At 45.7% G+C, this 22,221-nt stretch overlaps 1 protein-coding gene and 1 pseudogene across 1 annotated transcript; both read left to right on the top strand.

The window, feature by feature from the left end:
- The first annotated feature begins 6,693 nt into the window (after positions 1-6,693).
- Positions 6,694-7,543, top strand: LOC123125550 (dirigent protein 22). The gene has a single exon (XM_044546020.1). The coding sequence runs from the start codon at positions 6,848-6,850 to the stop codon at positions 7,376-7,378; it is 531 nt and encodes a 176-aa protein (XP_044401955.1). The 5' UTR covers positions 6,694-6,847; the 3' UTR covers positions 7,379-7,543.
- A 1,024-nt stretch (positions 7,544-8,567) lies between these two features.
- LOC123120930 (uncharacterized) lies at positions 8,568-21,444 on the top strand (annotated as a pseudogene).
- The last annotated feature ends 777 nt before the right edge of the window (positions 21,445-22,221 follow it).

Below are 22,221 nucleotides of genomic sequence, written 5' to 3'. Positions count from 1 at the left end.
CTCCATTCAAGAATGGAAAGAGCCAAAAACTAAACGCCCAGATGTTACTTGGGTCGACGACAGAGCAAAACAAAAGCTTTGGGAATCTCTAATGGAACATTTCACCCTACCAGATTATTTCACTAATGCAAATGTGCAGAAAGTCAAGAACGCTACTCTTAAGAAGATGGCAATTGCATTCAACACCCACAAGAAAACTGTATGGGCCAACTACCTCGCTGCAGAAAGGAAGACTCGAGAATTCAAGGGAACACTAGAGAAGCAAAGAGAACACTGGCCCGCTTTCGTGAAATTCAAGGAATCAGAATTATCTAAGGAACGGTCGAGAAAAAACAAGGCCAATGCCGCAAAAAAGACGCAGTTCCATAGGCTGGGTCCAGGTGGCTACGCGGTGGCAATGCCTAAGTGGGATAAGTCTGAGCAAGAGATGGAGGATGCAGGGGTCCCTCCGGTTACTAGGAGCTGGCCCCCCAGGTGCAGAACTTGGTTCTATGCGCATGGGGGGCGTTGGGCCCGAAGACAGGCCTGGTTTCGAAGAAGGCAAGTCTAAACGGAGCAGAACAAAAGTTCCTTGACGCAATAGAAGATGCTCGAAAGGGGGTGTTCACGCCCAACAGAGAGAACGACGAGCTTACGCGCACCCTGGGAAATCCTGAACACCCGGGAAGAACACGAGGCAAGGGCGTTATTCCCTGGTATGAGGGCTTTTCGGAATGGAACGACGACTACAGGACCCGTGCAAGAAAGAAGATGGAGGAGGAGAAGAAGAGGAAGCTGGAGGAGGAGCAGAGGAAGCAGGACGCGGAACGCCTTCAAGGCCTAGAAGCAAGGCATGCGGACTTGGCACTCAAATTCCAGCAGCAGCAGCAGCAGATCGACTCACTTAGCCAGGAAAGGGGGTCTCAGCAGCGGCAGCAGCAAGCGGATGATCATCCAGCATTGGATAGCACCGTCCCATCCATGCCGAGAAGCGGCGTTGGTTCCGCCCCGGGCGACGCACTGCTGGATACATACCCAGTGGATGACATCATAGAGAACACTAACTGTGAGCTACACTACAAAATAAAGAACATATCCATGAAGGTGGAGAACGTCGTTGCTTTTACAATTACCCCCGAAGCAACCTTCCATTGCGCCCCGATTCCAGAGGGCTATGCTCGTGTCTTGGTTGATGAGGTGGTGGGCCCATATTCGGGGCTAGAGCTTGACATTCCTGGAGGTGACGACGAGCAAACACTGGGAGAGGCCATACATCATTTCATCCTATGGAAAAAGGATTGCATCATCTTTCGAAGTCCACCGACACCGCGTCTGCCGACTCCTCCTCGAAGTCCGCCACCGTGTCAGCAGACTCCCGCTCCTCCAAGTCCGCCACCGTGTCAGGCCACACCTCCTGCTTCAAGTCCGGCACAGCGTCAGGCCACACCTCCTGCTTCAAGTCCGACACCGTGTCAGGCCACACCTCCTGCTTCAAGTCCGGCACAGCGTCAGGCCACTCCTCCTGCTCCAACTAAGCCACGTCAGCCATCTCCGCCACCTAAGCAATCGCAGAAGAGACACGCCGCAGCTATGGTGCGTAGCGGTACAAGCCGAGGTAGTACAAAAAGTACAGGCGGAGACAAGCGATATAAATATGGTCCAAGCAGCCTCGCTCCTCTTCCCCAGAGGCCTTACGACATGACCGAGGAGCAAAACGATGCAATAGTGCGGGCTGAAGTGGACACTCATTTTCGACCGAAACCGGCAACGCCGCCGAGGGAGAAAGTGCCTGAGGAAAAGATTGACCACTTCATTCGTATGGCTAGACCACCAGCTCCCAAGCCTGTTGACTCAGACTATGAGCGCCAAATCAAGAAGGCACATCGAGCACGACTACAGAAAGAAGCGAGCTCGAGCCAACAAGCAGTTGTCAAAAAATGCGGGAAAACCGTTCCCCAGCTGGGAGAACAGGCGGCGCAATCGACTCCCCCGCTTGTTGTGCCAACAACACATGAGAGCACGCGCGCCCAATATTATTGTGGGCAAACCGTTTACGTTCCCGAGCTGGGCGATGTGGTAATAACCGAGGAGCATATAATGCAGGCTGAAATGCTCAAGATCACTGTTGGACAACTCCTCGAGATCGAGCCCATGGATCCGCTTAGAGAGGAGGAAATAAAACGGAAATATGTCTGGGGCCAACCTTTGGTCGAGCCCGAGGAGGTCAAGAACCTCCCAACGAGAATGTATGAATTGCATGATTGGTACATGAAAATTACCAAGATTTCCAATTGAGAGTCCCTCATGGTGCAAGTCGAGGAAGATCATTACTTCCATAAGAAAGCTCTGGCCATTGAGTATTCAGAACTATTTCAGTTATTCAATCAAGATGCACTCGACAAATCTATCGTCAGTTGCTATTGTCTGTAAGTGATTTCTTTCTGTAATTTAAGTCTCAAGCTAGCTCTAGTGCTCATTGATTGATCATTAATTACCTGTAATTATATATCCTCACTATATATTCTTTTCTGTGGTATTATGCAGGATGAAGATGTATGAAATGAAAAAAGCTGGACGCTATGGCATTGGGTTCATTGACCCAAATACCGTTAATGAATACACATGGAAATTGGAATGGTGTAGACAAGATATAGAGAAATGCATGCTAGAGTTCTTGAAGCGCCTCAATAGCAATGAAGATATACTACTTCCCTACAACTTTGAGTGAGTCACACTGTCTTGTACTACAAATTCTGTTTTTGCTTACTAGCTAGATGTTAATAAGTGTATAGGGTTTAGGGTTATAGTTGATTAGTGTTATGCACATGCCCGCTTAATTTATGCATGCAAACGTATGCGCATGTAGCTTCCACTGGATCTTGTTAGACATTAAAGTTGACGAAGGAAAAGTTGAAGTATTGGACTCACTACTTAAAAAAAATAGTAACTACAGCATCGTGAAGGAGATAGTCGACATGTTATTTCAATCATTATTAACTATATCTCGGCCTATTTAGTTCGTCATTTCCTGATATGAACTATTTTTAATAACCCCTTTATTAATTTTCTTTGCCGGCGGGCAGGGCTTGGGCAAAGTACATCAAGGTGACTCCAGAAAAATGATGAAAAAAGCTATGTTGGTATCGACCCAAGGTAAGTTATTAAGTAGTACTAGCTAGCTAGCTACCATCTCTTTAATTCTTGTTTCAATACCATTAATTAATTAACATGCTTGATTAATTATTATCTGATTAAATTCTATTGTCGTAAAGGCCCTGAAGCAGGCGCCGGGGACTGAAGTGTGTGCATACTACGTTTGCGAGAACATTCACCAACTTATTGGAATTCAGCATTGCATATTCACTACCGAGACCTTCTTTTTCCGATATGCCGCTCCGCAAGCAAGGAGTGCCACGCACATGATGGCGTCCGAAAGGAGCAGATCTGATAGACAGGACTGGGTACGTTTGCCAGAACACTATTCACAAATCTTACATGATTGTCGATATCTAGTCACACAACTAATACACATGCATATTGATCTCCTTCTTAACAGTTCAAAGAGGTGCGGGACAAGCTCCTATCAGAGGAGCGCATACGAGCACTTCAAGAGGAAATAGCGGGATTTTTGCTCGACCAGGTCATAGATCCCAAAGGAGAATACTATTACCCGCTACCGCCCCCATGAACCACTTGTCATCGTGCTCCGAAGGCACCAAGGCAACATGTAGGAGAAATTGTATATATACATACATGTGTATGTGTGAATAATTAATGGTGGTTGTGAGACATTCGATTATATATATATGATCAGTTCTACGAGAAAATCTGTTTATATATATGCATAACGTGTACAATATGTAGTATCGTAAAATACCAGTAAACAAAAAAGAATTAAATGGAAAAATAAAAATTAAAACCAACCCCCCCCCCCCAAACATTTAGTATCGGTTGGTGCTACCAACCGGTACTAATGGTCTACCAGCACCCGGGCCTGGCTCGTGTGGTGGCACTTTAGCGCCGGTTCGTGCCGAACCGGTACTAAAGGGGGGGGGCTTTAGTCTCCACTCCATAGTGCCGGTTGCAGAACCGGCACTAAAGGCCCTTATGAACCGGTGATAAAGGCCTGTTCTGCACTAGTGAAGACAAATCATCAAGATGTTGTCTTTTACTTAAATTGTCTCTAGTCTGGATTTTATTGTGAATCACTAACCAAATGAATATCATGTAGCTATAGGGAACCGTGATCTTCTAGAATTTGTCCCATATAGGGGTAGAGACCCCTCCCGAGTTGATTTTCTCATAGAAAGATTTAGTGGAATAACTCCCAGAAGCATGCAAAGTCCAAATAGGCTTATCGGCCACATTATTTGGAAAAATATTTGCTAATAACACATCTAAGAATATCCCATTCTCCAAGAGAGAAGCATCTACACATCCTCTGGAAGTTAGTTCAAGAATATGGCCATCCCATACCTAAACTACAGTGGATTTTTACTATTCATATAGGTCAAACAAGTCCCAGACTTGTGTTTTAAGAGAAGAATCTCCAGCCCAAACATCATGCCAAAAGTAAATATTGCATACGCCGCCCAATTCCCACCTACAGAAAGGCTTGACCCTGGCCATGGCCCAGGTAAAGCCTTTCCAGAAAGGAGAACCCACATTTTTGTTAGACCGGAGAATATTAGGTTTATTAGTTTGGTATTTATAATTCACCAGAGAAACCCAGTTTTTGTTATCATCGAAAAAATCTCTTAGCCCACGATAGCAGTGACATGTTAACTTCCCTTAAATTAGGGATATCTAGACCACCAAAGGACTTCTTTTGGGACACAATACCCCAATTAGCCAAATGATATTTATGCACATCACCAAGATTTCCCCAAAGAAAATGAGCCATTCGAGAGATATTTGCCTTAATTGCCCATTTCAAAAATTATGTTCCGTTTTGTTAGAACAATATGATGGTTTCACAAAGGCCATGAAAATGATAAAAACTATATGCAATTCACTTCAGATTCAGAAGCTTCCGGAGGGGTACTGTCATTATGATGTGGTGGAGAAGCTCATCAAGAAAGCGAGCACAATCCTAGAGATGAGACTAACTGGAAATAATCAAGATGGTTAGATAAGGGTTTAAGTACACAATTATATCCATGAGCCCCTCACCAAATTTGTAAGTATTGCAAGAGCAATGAAAAGGCAGGTCTATTTGGCCCGTATGAAAAATTGACAAGATTTTGTAAACCATGTGCCCTGCTAGGTCATGATTGTACAAAATGTAGTTTAGGTGTGCATGCAGAGAGTGACCTAAAATTCAACGAGTGGCTTTATGCCAATCAGTCGGCTAGAGGCAAAAGTGACCCACAACCATCCCCACGTCAATACGACGGCCGCCCACTTTGTATGCGCCAGTCACATATGGGGATTTGGTTCATTTGCCCCAGAGTAAAGTCTGAAATAAACCTTGAGATTATAGAGGCCGGCGCTAATGAACCCTCACTTCCAAATCCCTGAAGTTGGTACCCTGTATTTACAGATCCCGGTTGATCCTAACCCTGTATGAGTAAACCTTGTTTGTTGTAACGGGAAAGACACAATCCCAGCCAGGATTGATTTCTAATGTCACTTACAACATGAGCCCACATGTCAAATGCATCTCCCTAGCGGTGAGCACGGCCACGGTGTCCATCGACGGAGTGTTGGCATTGTCGAGATTAACCGCGAACTACACCTCGATTACTATAAGAAAAGACAAGAAAAATACTATGATGTATCACAAGGGCCTGTTGCAATCCATCCGTGTCCGGCGTCCTGCGTGCGTGTTTAGCAAAACTGATCATCTAATCAACCAAGCCAGACGCACGTACTAGTTCATGAATACATCAAGCCATCCATGTACGTCCGTGTCTTCCGGTGGAACTTTAATCCTCAGTCGGTGCTCGTCAACATCATCGTGAATACAGAAGCTCGTCAACTCGCCGCCAACTTTCCAGGAGGATCGACCCCGATAGCCATTGATCAGGAGAAAAGAGATGAGAGCGAGGAAGAACATGGCTTGGCCCGCACAAAAGTGAAAAAAGCGAGTTCCCGGTCAGGATTGTGCTTTTTCCGGTGTGTCAAATATATCTAAGGTCGGGATAGACCGGGATCAAAGAGGTCAGGGTATCAACTTCAAGGATTTGAAGACGAGAGTTCATTTGCGTTGGCCTCTACAATCTTAAGATTTATTTTAGACTTCACTTTTTGCCCCACTTTACATGAGGTTTGATAATTTGCCCTAGGGTTGTCCCAATAACAAGTGGCCCCGACCACACCCATCAATCTCGGGCAAATAATCTATTTTCTCAGTCACATGCACAGTTAAAAACGGACCTGTCGGTTTAGTTTTTTACCGGTCAATCGCTGTCAATCGTCTTGAATAACCGCGGTCAATGGCCGGACCCCTGTATTGTTGGTTAATGGCACGATCGAGTCCCCGCGTCAACCTTCTAGAGCACTCCGTTCTCCGAATTTGAAGGAGGACGAGCGTGTGTGTGTGGATGCATGGAAAGTGCAGCCTGCACCACCCAACTATAGCGTGTTAATTCAGTCATACCTTCACCTACTGCGCACAGCTTCTTATTCCAAGTCACAGCCGACGAAGTCCGCGATGACTTGTAAGATCAACTACTACATCTCGCACACGCATAGAAGATAAGCCGAACACACGGCCAGACACTGTCACAACTTGCCGTTAAATAGACCCATCTCCGCACCATTGGAGAGCAAGCAGCACAAACCAGAGCTCCTCACGAAGAGCTAAGCAATCGCAACGCATCAGATCACCAACATTCATCCCTAGCTTACTAGCTAGCTGATCCCAATGGCGAGCAGCACCGCTCTCTCCTGCCTGGCCGCGCTCCTGCTCCTCGCGGCTGCCGGGGCGCCGGTGTCCGCGGCGGAGAAGGAGACCCGGCTGCGGGTGTACTGGCACGACGTCGTGAGCGGCGGGCCGAACGCGAGGGTGGTGCAGGTGGCGCAGGCGCCGTCCTCCAACGCCTCCGCCACGGGCTTCGGCACCGTGCTCGTCATCGACGACCCGCTCACCGAGGGGCCCAACCTGACGTCGAGGCTCCTCGGCCGCGCGCAAGGCATGTACGTCAGCGCCGGCAAGGACAGCTTGTCGCTGCTCATGGCCATGAACTTCGTCTTCGTCGACGGCGCCTACAACGGGAGCAGCATCGCCATCATCGGGCCCAACCAGGCGGACCGGGCCGTCAGGGAGATGCCCGTCGTCGGCGGCACCGGCGTCTTCCGCTTCGCGCGCGGCTACTGCCAGTTGCGGACCCACTGGTTCGACGCCAAGACCGGCGATGCCACCGTGGAGTACAAGATCCATCTCCGCCACGACTGATGCATTGTCAGCTGGACTAATGATAAGCATGTTGTTCCTACATATGATTTCCTGATTTTACCGCTAGCTTATTTGTTATTTCGAGGGTACGTATATGTGTTGTACGGCGATGATTTATTCGGAGTAATACGGGGGGTTAATAAACATTTTAGTTTTGGAATGAAATACAATCTGGTCAATATTCCTTTTTGTTGGGGAAAAGTCTGATATTGTATGTCGGTTTCATACTGAAGACCGACGACTTCATTCCCGCTAAAACACAAGAAGACCGATGAATAACGACCGCAAGTGATAAAAAAGATAGGACAGTGACGACGAAGCTCGTCGTAACATCTAACCATTGATTTCAAATCGAAACAGTAAAAACATTAGAGACGCATTTCAATGAGCCAACGACCAATAAGGACATGTTTGGGAGAATTTCAGGTGCTCCCACACCTCCCGTGCTATGATGGTACGGGAGCTAGTGAGTTTGCACAAACTTGCAGAAACACCCTCAAGGAGTCCCATAATTTTGTGCAGATCTAGAGGCTTCAACATTAACCGATCAGTCTCCTATCCGACGGCCCACAAGCACTTGTATCACCGTAGCACCTGAAATTCTCCCAGGCGTGTTTAGTTGAGGAACCAAATAAAATGAAATGCCATAATTCCATTCTAAATAAATATGTTGGTTCCATTTTCATATTTTGTTGGAACAAAAAAAAATGGATTAAATCGGTTCCGTTTATGCACTTGGTTGAAGAGATGGGATGAGTCACGGTTGATCCGGCTCATCTCTTTTATATAGAGATGGTGAGATTACCCCCCATATGTAATTGTTGTATAATCTATACAGATATAGCTACAATTCCCTGCATAAAAAATATAGCTACAATATTTTCCCTTTCTATTTATTCAAAGTAAAAAAAAAATGCATATGAAAAAAATGATGCAAACACAACTACTGGATCTGTAGATTCTATCAATTATATGCCTTATGGAAAGTTTGTCACATTCCACCACAGCGACGATTACACCATCACTAGAGTGGACACCAGAAGCGATGCCATGGTGCTTCGCAACTCGGTCATCTTGTGCAAGAAGCTAGTAGAAATCCAGAACCAATACAAGATCGTCGGCAACAAAGAGGGGAAGGACTCTTTGGCTGATCTTAGCGCAGTCGTCATCGACCCCCTCCTATGCCTACATGAAAGATGGCATTGATACAGAGAACTTGCACACCACGTGGGAGCAACCTTTGAATCCAGAGTATGTCGTTTACGCGGCCAAGGACACCTACGCAAGCTATGACATGTACAGACCGGACCGGTCTTGAACATGAGGACGTTTTTTGCTCCCCGAGGCGAAAGCCCATCACCATTCCTGTTTATACAATTAGATCCAATGCCACCCCGAAGCCAAAACCCATCATTGTTACACCTCACACATACATAAATCTCCACCGAAGTCCGACTGCGACGGCAGACACAACACGGCCTAACACATCATTGTCGCTAAAAACTCGTTGTCGTAGTCACCCCGTGAGACCATGCCGCCACCAATGCATCCTCCTTTTGGTCCTTTCCCCGGCGAACCGAAGAGGACCGCGGCAAGAGGGAATCCTGGGAAAGAGCGTGGGAGTATTCCAAGTGGGTCGAGCAGGACGAGCGCCCTAAGGCTGACTGGATGTATTCCTTTACAATAAAAGAATGACAACAAAAAACAAATGGAGGAAACAACACCAAGAAATTTCATTGTCGGTACCCATTACAGAGTCTTGTATCTTGCCGTGCCACAATGAAAGGAAACAAAGCGCCAAATGGAAGAGAACATAAGCACGGACAATGAACTGAAGGGGCTAGCCAACCAAAATCTCTACTATTAAAGGAGAATCGAACGTCGTGATGGTTCGACCTCCCTATACCCTCACCCCCGCGATCGCTACTCCCGCCTCGTGCGCTCGCAACTTCCACCGCATCGTGCGCGATTCATACAGAAAGAAAATTCCAGCGTAAACATAGGAGCCGATACGAGAAAAACGAGAAAAGAGCGGCGACCCACGCACGCATGTTCCCCTCCTCGATCCGCAACTGCTGCTTGAACAGTCGTATCGTACCCAGCGTGTCCGCCCTTCCCTCGAGCCTCGACCTTCCCAGCGGCCTCCCCTCCTGTCCTCCCCTCTCCCTCGAGATTTGACCTCTCCAGCGGCTTCAATCTTGGCCCACAGTCCATGCGAGGCATGAAGACGGCGGCGAGGCGACTGTGAAGCAATCGAGGTGAGGATCAGAAGGAATATGAAGTGTTGGGATAAAGCATCAGCTCGGTGTGGTGACCTCGTGGCTGCGCCGTTAGCCACCGAAGGTGAAGGCCTTTCTTCCCTACATATCTTGCCCCCCTCGATGTCTAACGCACCAGGGCGCACCCGTCTCCTCGCCGTTGCTACATCATACAGTAGCAGCCATCCGTCTCCTCGCCGGGGCTACATCATACAGTAGCAGCCATGGTTAATGCTACTGGCGCATCTGTCTCTCCAATGTGCTCCCTCTGTAGACTACAGTAGCAGCCATGGTCTCCCGTACTCCCTCTGTAGACACGCATTGTGGTGATTGGGGAGTAGGCAACGGAGACGGATACAGGCAGGCAAGCAGGCTCCAACCGAGCTGAGGATGTAAGTTCACTCTGTCTGTGACTACTAACTACAGGTTCAGTTATGCTTTATTACTGTGTTTTTGCAGTTGGGTGCCCAATAATCCGGAAGAGATTTATGGATCAGGTATAGAATAATCAGTTAGAATTATGTCTATGAGTAGAGGTTATCTCCCTTCCTTTCATCGATATCAATTTTGTATGTGTCATCGATCAAGGTTCGCTGGAGGGTCTAGAAAGTTCCACGTTGTTGGGCAGATGATTTTCTTTTGAGAGGCTGGGCAGAGGATTTCTGTCAAGTGATACACACATCATATCTGAGGCTGCTCCTAATTCAGGAATCAAGGTTCAATAACTTATCGGCGTGTTTGGTTTGGACAAAAAGTGTGGCTTCCGAATACAGCGACTTCCGAAACCGTAGCCAGCTTTGGTTTGCCTCGCCATGTATTCCATAACAGTGCTTTCTGATATGGCACTTCACAGAATTGAAATAACCGCACGAACCGGCCGGGTTAAAATCGGGACTCGATTCCACAAACTAAACAAAGGAGGTATCACGTAAAAATATTCGGAAGCAACGCTTCCGGATACATTAAACTGAATACGTTACGTTGCCCGAACCGAACGTGTTGTATATGTTGTTATCAGCAGTTCTATTTATTGTTTATGCGGCATGAGAATTTCGTATGGCTTGTGGAAACAACATAATAAGACCCGTTAAACTGCTGCAGGTTATCAACCAAAAGGAAGCATCTAGCAACAAGCTTTTCAAAGATAAAGAGCTCCCCTCGTGTTGGGGATAGGTGAGTTAAGTTCTGAATTCACAGATATTTTTCGTAGGGCATTTGCTTCAAGAGTGCTTCCTCATGTTGTAAACCAGTATGTATCATCCCTGCTTCTTTATTTTTGTACCATCGGTAACACATGATATTTTTTACTCACAACTAAATATTGTAGATTGCAGCTAAAAGACTATTGTAGATTGGGCATTAAACATGTAAAGGTTAAGTACTTAAGTTGCTATATAGGCTTCCTGGTACTGGAAAGACCCTGTTGAATGGAAAGGATCCCAAGGTATGGTTATTCCTATTGAGCATCGAGTATAGCTTTGTTACTTGTCTAAATCTATTGATTTGAATCTGTTTATGTTTGGTCATGTGAAATCCTATTGACTGAAATCATGCAGATGTACATAACTGTTAATGTAAAAAATGAAAATGAAAAATGAAATCATGCAGATGGTACATAACTGTTAATCAAGGAGTGGTAATATTCAACCACACACAGGATGTGGTGTGGATGATTTGCAAAAAATGAAAAATGAAGGATCTTTCAGTGACATAGCCAACTATCTTCTATAGCATATTGCTTAGGTGTGAGGGGAGATCATTAGAAATTAAACTGCTTGGATGTGCGCATGTTTTGGCAAAGACTGGGCGTAAAGGAACCAGCAGAGATTCTTGGTCTGTCACCCCGCCAGTTTATTATGTAATAACTGTAAATGTCAAGACTTGGATGGGGTATTTTGCTGAATTAATGGCCAGTCCATTTCACAAAACAATATCAATCAATTTCAGGTTTTGGCATCGACTGTAACTACGAATCTTTCTCCTTTGAAGTTGGATATTAACGAGCGACTGGATGATTATGCCAAGGTGAATTTTTTTGGCACACAGTTCCGGTAGGTGTGTTCTGCTCATATTATTGTTAAATAAGTAGCATCATTGTATTCTATGTGGTAAAAAAATTTGCATGTCATTCACCGATTTCAAGAGATTGTGGATGGTCCAGGAGTTTTCTCATATCTATGAAGGCAGACGCAAGATGAAGTCGTGTGCTTTTACAGGGTCCCTCTTTTTGCATTGTATGGTAGGCTATTGTTTTCCGTTGTACGCACTCGCTTCGTACGTGGTCTACGCTACAACGAGTGGAGTACCAATCGCTGTTTAAGGCGGTGTGTACGCGGTTGGAGCAGGTGGCTACGGTGGTTTTTACCCAACATGGGTGTGTTGGGAATCGTAGCATAATTTAAAATTTTCCTACGCTCACCAAGATGCATCTATGGAGTCTACTAGCAACGAGGGGAAAGGAGTGCATCTACATACCCTTGTAGATCACGAGCGGAAGCGTTCCAATGAACGTGGATGACGGAGTCGTACTCGCCGTGATCCAAATCACCGATGACCGAGTGCCGAACGGACGGCACCTCCGCGTTCAACACACGTACGGTGCAGCGACGTCTCCTCCTTCTTGATCCAGCAAGGGGGAAGGAGAGGTTGATGGAGATCCAGCAGCACGACGGCGTGGTGGTGGATGTAGCGGGTCTCCAGCAGGGCTTCGCCGAGCTTCTGCGAGAGAGAGAGAGAGGTGTTGCAGGGGGAGAGGGAGGCGCCCAAGGCTGTAGGTTGCTGCCCTCCCTCCCCCCACTATTTATAGGACCCTTGGGGGGGCGCCAGCCCTTGGGAGATCAGATCTCCAAGGGGGGCGGCGGCCAAGTGGGGGAAGGGGTGCCTTGCCCCCCAAGGCAAGGGGGAAGCTCCCCCTAGGGTTCCCAACCCTAGGCGCATGGGGGGAGGCCCAAGGGGGGCGCCCCAGCCCACTAAGGGCTGGTTCCCTTCCACTTTCAGCCCACGGGGCCCTCCGGGATAGGTGGCCCCACCCGGTGGACCCCCGGGACCCTTCCGGTGGTCCCGGTACAATACCGGTAACCCCCGAAACTTTCCCGGTGGCCGAAACTTGACTTCCTATATATAATTCTTCACCTCCGGACCATTCCGGAACCTCTCGTGACGTTCGGGATCTCATCCGGGACTCCGAACAACTTTCGGGTTTCCGCATACATATATCTCTACAACCCTAGCGTCACCGGACCTTAAGTGTGTAGACCCTACGGGTTCGGGAAACATGCAGACATGACCGAGACGCCTCTCCGGTCAATAACCAACAGCGGGATCTGGATACCCATGTTGGCTCCCACATGTTCCACGATGATCTCATCGGATGAACCACGGTGTCGAGGATTCAATCAATCCCGTATGCAATTCCCTTTGTCAAACGGTATGTTACTTGCCCGAGATTCGATCGTCGGTATCCCAATACCTTGTTCAATCTCGTTACCGGCAAGTCTCTTTACTCGTACCGCAATGCATGATCCCGTGACTAACGCCTTAGTCACATTGAGCTCATTATGATGATGCATTACCGAGTGGGCCCAGAGATACCTCTCCGTTACACGGAGTGACAAATCCCAGTCTCGATCCGTGCCAACCCAACAGACACTTTCGGAGATACCCGTAGTGCACCTTTATAGTCACCCAGTTACGTTGTGACGTTTGGCACACCCAAAGCACTCCTACGGTATCCGGGAGTTGCACGATCTCATGGTCTAAGGAAAAGATACTTGACATTGGAAAAGCTCTAGCAAACGAAACTACACGATCTTTTATGCTATGCTTAGGATTGGGTCTTTTCCATCACATCATTCTCCTAATGATGTGATCCCGTTATCAACGACATCCAATGTCCATGGTCAGGAAACCGTAACCATCTATTGATCAACGAGCTAGTCAACTAGAGGCTTACTAGGGACATGGTGTTGTCTATGTATCCACACATGTATCTGAGTTTCCTATCAATACAATTCTAGCATGGATAATAAACTATTATCATGAATAAGGAAATATAATAATAACCAATTTATTATTGCCTCTAGGGCATATTTCCAACAGTCTCCCACTTGCACTAGAGTCAATAATCTAGTTCACATCACCATGTGATTAACACTCACTGGTCACATCACCATGTGACCAACATCTAAAGAGTTTACTAGAGTCAACAATCTAGTTCACATCACTATGTGATTAACACTCAATGTGTTCTGGTTTGATCATGTTATGCTTGTGAGAGAGGTTATTAGTCAACGGGTCTGAACTTTTCAGAACCGTGTGCTTAACGAATATCTATGTCATCTTTGTGGATGCTACCACGCGCTATTTGGAGCCATTTCAAATAATTGCTCTACTATACGAATCCGGTTTACTACTCAGAGTCATCCGGATTAGTGTCAAAGTTCGCATCGACGTAACCCTTTACGACGAACTCCTTTCCACCTCCATAATCGAGAAAATTCCTTAATCCACTAGGTACTAAGGATAAGTTCGACCGCTGTCATGAGATCCTTTCCCGGATCACCATTGTACCCTCTTGACCAACTCATGGCAAGGCACACTTCATGTGCGGTACACAGCATAGCATACTATAGAGCCTACGTCTAAACCATAGGGGACGACCTTCGTCCTTTCTCTATCTTCTGCTGTGGTCAGGTCTTGAGTCTCACTCAATACTCACACCTTGTAACACAGCCAAGAACTCCTTCTTTGCTGATCTATTTTGAACTCTTTCAAAATCATGTCAAGGTGTGCTGTCTTTTGAAAGTATCATCAGGCGTCTTGATCTATCTCTATGGATCTTGATGCCCAATATGTAAGTAGCTTTATCCAGGTCTTCCTTTGAAAAACTCCTTTCAAACGACCCTTTATGCTTTCCAGAAATTTTACATCATTTCGGATCAACACTATGTCATTCACATATACTTATCAGAAATGTTGTAGCGCTCCCACTCACTTTATTGTAAATACAAGTTTCTAACAAACTTTGTATAAACCCAAAAACTTTGATCACTTCATTAAAGCGTATATTCTGACTCCGGATGCTTGCTCTAATCCATGGAAGGATCGCTGGAGCTAGCATACCTTTTAGCATCCTTAGGATCGACAAAACCTTTCTGATTGTATCACATACAACCTTTCCTTACGAAAACTGGTAAGGAAACTTGTTTTGACATCCATCTGCCAGATTTCATAAATGTAGCTAATGCTAACATGATTCCGACGGACCTAAGCATCGCTACGGATGAGAAAAACTCATCGTAGTCAACTCCTTGAACTTGTGAAAATACTCTTTGCCACAAGTCGAGCTTTATAGACGGTAACATTACCGTCCATGTCCGTCTTCTTCTTAAAGATCCATTTATCTCAATGGCTTGCCGATCATCGGGCAAGTTCACCAAAGTCCATGCTTTGTTCTGATACATGGATTCTATCTCGGATTTCATGGCCTCGAGCCATTCGTCGGAATATGGGCCCACCATCGCTTCTCCATAGCTCGTAGGTTCATTGTTGTCTAGCAACATGACTTCCAAGACAGGATCACGCATTACTCTGAAGTAGTGCGCATCCTCGTCGTCCTACGAGGTTTGGTAGTGACTTGATCCGAAGTTTCATGATCACTATCATAAGCTTCCACTTCAATTGGTGTAGGTGCCACAGGAACAACTTCCTGTGCCCTGCTACACACTAGTTGAAGTGACGGTTCAATAACCTTATCAAGTCTCCACCATCCTCCCACTCAATTCTTTCAAGAGAAACTTTTCCTCGAGAAAGGACTCGTTTCTAGAAGCAATTACTTTTGCTTCCAGATCTGAAATAGGAGGTATACCCAACTGTTTTTGGGTATTCTATGAAGATGCATTTATCCGCTTTGGGTTCGAGCTTATCAGCCTGAAACTTTTTCACATAAGCATCGCAGCCCCAAACTTTTAAGAAACGACAACTTAGGTTTCTCTAAACGGTGTCGTCTCAACGGAATTGCGTGGTGCCCCTTTTAAAGTGAATGCGGTTGTCTCTAATGCCTAACCCATAAACGATAGTGGTAATTCGATAAGAAACATCATGGTATGCACCATATCCAATAGGGTGCAGTTATGATGTTCGGACACACCATCACACTATGGTGTTCCAGGCGGTATTAATTGTGAAACACTTTCCACAATGTCTCAATTGTGTGCCAAACTCGTATCTCAGATACTCATCTCTATGATGATATCACAGACATTTTATCCTCTTGTCACGACGATCTTCAACTTCACTCTGAAATTACTTGAACCTTTCAATAATTCAGACTAGTGTTTCATCAAGTAAATACACTCAGCATCTACTCAAATCATCTGTGAAGTAAGAACATAACGATATCCACTGCATGCCTCAGTACTCATTGGACTGCATACATCAAAATGTATTACTTCCAATAAGTTGCTCTCTTGTTCCATCTTACTGAAAACGAGGACTTTCAGTCATCTTGCCCATGTGGTATGATTTGCATGTCTCAAGTGATTCAAAATCAAGTGAGTCCAAACGATCCATCTGCATGGAGTTTCTTCATGCATATATATACCAATAGACATGGTTCGCATGTCTCAATCTTTTCAAAACGAGTGAGTCCAAAGATCCATCTACATGGAGCTTCTTCATGCGTTCTACACCAATATGACTCAAGTGGCAGTGCCACAAGTATGTGGTACTATCATTACTATCTTATATCTTTTGGCATGAACATGTGTATCACTACGATCGAGATTCATTTTAGGTGCAAGACCATTGAAGGTATTATTCAAATAAACAGAGTAACCATTATTCTCCTTAAATGAATAACCGTATTGCGATAAACATAATCCAATCATGCTTAACGCAAACACCAAATCTCGATGGTAGAGGGAGCATGCGATGCTTGATCACATCAACCTTGGAAACAGTTCCAACACATATCGTCATCTCACCATTAGCTAGTCTCCGTTTATTCTGCAGCTTTTATTTCGTGTTACTAACACTTAGCAACCGAACCGGTATCTAATACCCTGGTGCTGCTAGGAGTACTAGTAAAGTACACATTCATATAACGTATATCCAATATACTTCTGTCGACCTTGCCTGCCTTCTCATCTACCAAGTATCTAGGGTAGTACTGCTTCAGTGACCGTTCCCCTCATTACAGAAGCACTTAGTCTCGGGTTTGGGTTCAACCTTGGGATTCTTCACTAGAGCAGCAAACGACTTGCTGTTTCATGAAGTATCCCTTTTGCCCTTGCCCTTCTTAAACTAGTGGTTTTTACTAACCATCAACAATTGATGCTCCTTCTTGATTTCTACTCTCGCGGTGTCAAACATCGCGAGTAGCTCAAGGATCATCATAACTATCCTTGATATGTTATAGTTCATCACGAAGCTCTACTAGCTTGGTGGCAGTGACTATGGAGAACTATCACTATCTCATCTGGGAGATTAACTCCCACTCGATTCAAGCGATTGTGGCACTCAGACAATCTGAGCACACGCTCAACGATTGAGCTTCTCTCCCTTAGTATCCAGGCTTAAGAAACTTGTTAGAGGTCTCATACCTCTTGACGTGGGCACTAGTCCGAAATCCCAGTCTTCGGAACATCTCATATGTTTTGCGACGTTTCAAAAAACCGTCTTTGGTGCCACAATTCTAAACCGTTAGCATTACGCACTGAACTATCACGTAGTCATCAAAACGTGTATGTTAGATGTTTTGCAACATCTACAGACGACGCTGAGGTTCAGCACACCAAGCGGTGCATTAAGGACATAAGCTTTCTGTGCAGCAATGAGGACAATCCTCAGTTTACGGACCCAGTTCGCATAATTGCTATTACCAACTTTCAACTAAATTTTCTCTAGGAACATATCTTAACCAGTAGAACTAAAGCGCAAGCTATGACATAATTTGCAAATACCTTTTTGACTATGTTCATGATAATGAAGTTCATTTGATTATGAACTCCCACTCAGATAGACATCCCTCTAGTCATCTAAGTGAAACATGATCCGAGTTTAACTAGGCCGTGTCCGATCATCACGTGAGACGGACTAGTCAAGATCGGTGAACATCTCCATGTTGATCGTATCTTCTATACGACTCATGCTCGACCTTTCGGTCCTCCGTGTTCCGAGGCCATGTCTGTACATGCTAGGCTCGTCAAGTCAACCTAAGTGTATTGTGTGTGTTCCGAGGCCATGCCTGTACATGCTAGGCTCGTCAACACCCGTTGTATTCGAACGTTAGAATCTATCACACCCGATCATCACGTGGTGCTTCGAAACAACGAACCTTCGCAACGGTGCACAGTTAGGGTGAACACTTTCTTGAAATTATTATAAGGGATCATCCTACTTGCTACCGTCGTTCTAAGCAAATAAGATGCAAAAACATGATAAACATCACATGCAATCAAATAGTGACATGATATGGCCAATATCATCATGCTCCTTTGATCTCCATCTTCGGGGCACCATGATCATCTTCGTCACCGGCATGACACCATGATCTCCATCATCATGATCTCCATCATTGTGTCTTCATGAAGTCGTCACGCCAACGATTACTTCTACTTCTATGGCTAACGCGTTTAGCAACAAAGTAAAGTAAATTACATGGCGTTATTCAATGACACGCAGGTCATACAAAATAATAAAGACAACTCCTATGGCTCCTGCCGGTTGTCATACTCATCGACATGCAAGTCGTGATTCCTATTACAAGAATATGATCAATCTCATACATCACATATATCATTCATCACATCTTCTGGCCATATCACATCACATAGCACTTGCTGCAAAAACAAGTTAGACGTCCTCTAATTGTTGTTGCAAGTTTTTTACGTGGTTTGTAGGTTTCTAGCAAGAACGTTTTCTTACCTACGTATGACCACAACGTGATTTGCCAATTTCTATTTACCCTTCATAAGGACCCTTTTCATCGAATCCGTTCCGACTAAAGTAGGAGAGACAGACACCTGCTAGCCACCTTATGCAACTAGTGCATGTCAGTCGGTGGAACCTGTCTCACGTAAGCGTACGTGTAAGGTCGGTCCGGGCCGCTTCATCCTACAATGCCGCCGAAACAAGAAACGACTAGTAGCGGCAAGAAGAATTGGCAAACTCAACGCCCACAACTGCTTTGTGTTCTACTCGTGCATAGTAACTACGCATAGGCCTGGCTCATGATGCCACTGTTGGGAATCGTAGCATAATTTAAAATTTTCCTACGCTCACCAAGATGCATCTATGGAGTCTACTAGCAACGAGGGGAAAGGAGTGCATCTACATACCCTTGTAGATCGCGAGCGGAAGCGTTCCAATGAACGTGGATGACGGAGTCGTACTCGCCGTGATCCAAATCACCGATGACCGAGTGCCGAACGGACGGCACCTCCGCGTTCAACACACGTACGGTGCAGCGACGTCTCCTCCTTCTTGATCCAGCAAGGGGGAAGGAGAGGTTGATGGAGATCCAGCAGCACGACGGCGTGGTGGTGGATGTAGCGGGTCTCCAGCAGGGCTTCGCCGAGCTTCTGCGAGAGAGAGAGAGGTGTTGCAGGGGGAGAGGGAGGCGCCCAAGGCTGTAGGTTGCTGCCCTCCCTCCCCCCCACTATTTATAGGACCCCTGGGGGGCGCCAGCCCTTGGGAGATCAGATCTCCAAGGGGGCGGCGGCCAAGTGGGGGGGAAGGGGTGCCTTGCCCCCCAAGGCAAGGGGGAAGCTCCCCCCCTAGGGTTCCCAACCCTAGGCGCATTGGGGGACTCCGGGATAGGTGGTTCCCTTCCACTTTCAGCCCACGGGGCTCTCCGGGATAGGTGGCCCCACCCGGTGGACCCCCGGGACCCTTCCGGTGGTCCCGGTACAATACCGGTAACCCCCGAAACTTTCCCGGTGGCCGAAACTTGACTTCCTATATATAATTCTTCACCTCCGGACCATTCCGGAACCTCTCGTGACGTCCGGGATCTCATCCGGGACTCCGAACAACTTTCGGGTTTCCACATACATATATCTCTACAACCCTAGCGTCACCGGACCTTAAGTGTGTAGACCCTACGGGTTCGGGAGACATGCAGACATGACCGAGACGCCTCTCCGGTCAATAACCAACAGCGGGATCTGGATACCCATGTTGGCTCCCACATGTTCCACGATGATCTCATCGGATGAACCACGGTGTCGAGGATTCAATCAATCCCGTATGCAATTCCCTTTGTCAAACGGTATGTTACTTGCCCGAGATTCGATCGTCGGTATCCCAATACCTTGTTCAATCTCGTTACCGGCAAGTCTCTTTACTCGTATCGCAATGCATGATCCCGTGACTAACGCCTTAGTCACATTGAGCTCATTATGATGATGCATTACCGAGTGGGCCCAGAGATACCTCTCCGTTACACGGAGTGACAAATCCCAGTCTCGATCCGTGCCAACCCAACAGACACTTTCGGAGATACCCGTAGTGCACCTTTATAGTCACCCAGTTACGTTGTGACGTTTGGCACACCCAAAGCACTCCTACGGTATCCGGGAGTTGCACGATCTCATGGTCTAAGGAAAAGATACTTGACATTGGAAAAGCTCTAGCAAACGAAACTACACGATCTTTTATGCTATGCTTAGGATTGGGTCTTTTCCATCACATCATTCTCCTAATGATGTGATCCCGTTATCAACGACATCCAATGTCCATGGTCAGGAAACCGTAACCATCTATTGATCAACGAGCTAGTCAACTAGAGGCTTACTAGGGACATGGTGTTGTCTATGTATCCACACATGTATCTGAGTTTCCTATCAATACAATTCTAGCATGGATAATAAACTATTATCATGAATAAGGAAATATAATAATAACCAATTTATTATTGCCTCTAGGGCATATTTCCAACAGGGTGGCAGCTTAATCTCCGGATCGGTCCACCATCCCTTGCGACATAGGCATAGTGTCGGTCTATAGGACTCTACTGTCGCCGATTTGTCGTTTTTTTCCATTCATTTTGTCAGACTTTCCGTGTTGGGTTGTGTGCATCCTAGTTATGCAGAGGCTAGGTGTTACTCATAATGCTTTGTATCCGCTTGATGCTACATTTCGAGATAATGAAAGCGCCCTTTATCAAAAAAAATGGTAGGCTATTGTTTCCTTCAAATTGCCACTTTACCTATGATTAATCTTTCTTACAACACCATTGATGTATTTTCCCTTTTCTTGTCTATGCAGGCCATCTGATTTCCAAAAGCTCCCTGATTCGAAGGTTGGCTAGGCTTGACAGCCTTTACTGTCTTTATGAGTGCCACCATACAAGTCACACTTCAGAATTTTTTGAAGGTATATTTTTTATGCACTAAACTAGGGATTATTGGAACAGAGTAATTAATTCCATGAATATTGGATTGCAACAAAAGAGTCCAAGAAACTCTAAAACTTTGTTGTTGAGGCTAAGAAGAATATGCTTTGTGTCATACCGGCACTTGACAAAAGGATGCTACACAAGGTTTTTTTTGGTTCATCAACTTGCTTGTTGACATTGAGGCAAATCAGCTTGATGAATGGAACACATTCCAAAATAAACGGCTAAAATTTACCTTTGACAAGTACGTGGATTTTTTTCTTACACCCTTTGGCAGATTTGGAAAGATAGAAATGCGTGTTTTTTAGCATAAATGCTTAGGGGTTTATGACAGGATCTGTAGGATCCAGGAGATAATGAGATTGAGAAAGCTGGCTTTTGTCAGAGGTGTCCAGGATGATGGTGGCTAATCTTGACTACTGTATTCTGTAACTGGGCTTCGGCCAGAACCTTGTGTCTTTCTCTTCTTCTAATAGATACAACACCTGCCTTTTATTTATTTATTTTAGAAAAGGAGATTATCCCTCGGCCTCTGCATTCGAAAGATGCATGCGGCCCTATTATTAAACAAGTTCAGCAAAATACAAAGTCTGTAATCCGGAGTACAGCTCACAAAGGGAGCACAAATAAAAAAGGCTAAGCAAATAATCCTGCAAATACCATAAGTTTTGATTCATAAACAGTATGGAGTACAACAGAAAAACTCGACAATCTGCAGGAGCATAAAGTTCTGAAGTAAAATGAACAAAGCATCAACTATCCTAAACTGCAGTAGTCCTATCCCCTATGGGAAGATGCAGCGAGCAGGTACGAGGTCTGGCGTGCAAGCACCGGATGACACGCTGTATTGTTTGGTGTCTGGTTGGCTCAACTTCCACGAATACTTTTTTGTGGTTATGTAAGAGCATATGACATAATAGAATCATCATCTATTCGGAGAACTGCAAAAGGTATATGTACAAGGCTGTTTTGATCACACATAATGGACTTCAGGAAATTCCATACTCTCTTTCTTGTTGTGGCGCCGCCTCCTCCATCTTAGAAAGAGATGGGGCGTAGATAGCGGTTGTGAGATCGCCGTCATGGGAGATCACGAGCTAACTCAAGCACGTCACCCTCTTATCGAAAAAGGCTTTCGCCCCGCTTTATATATAAAGCACCGAACCACAAGGACCATGATACAATCT

Source organism: Triticum aestivum, chromosome 5D (genome assembly GCF_018294505.1).
Source record: "Triticum aestivum cultivar Chinese Spring chromosome 5D, IWGSC CS RefSeq v2.1, whole genome shotgun sequence".
In the NCBI taxonomy this organism is placed as follows: Eukaryota; Viridiplantae; Streptophyta; class Magnoliopsida; order Poales; family Poaceae; genus Triticum; species Triticum aestivum.
This window is presented reverse-complemented; position numbering and strand designations above follow the sequence as displayed.

What these genes read in the sequence shown, in the direction of transcription:
- LOC123125550 (XM_044546020.1), top strand. Translation starts at nt 6,848, where the DNA reads ATGGCGAGCAGCACCGCTCTCTCCTGCCTGGCCGCGCTCCTGCTCCTC.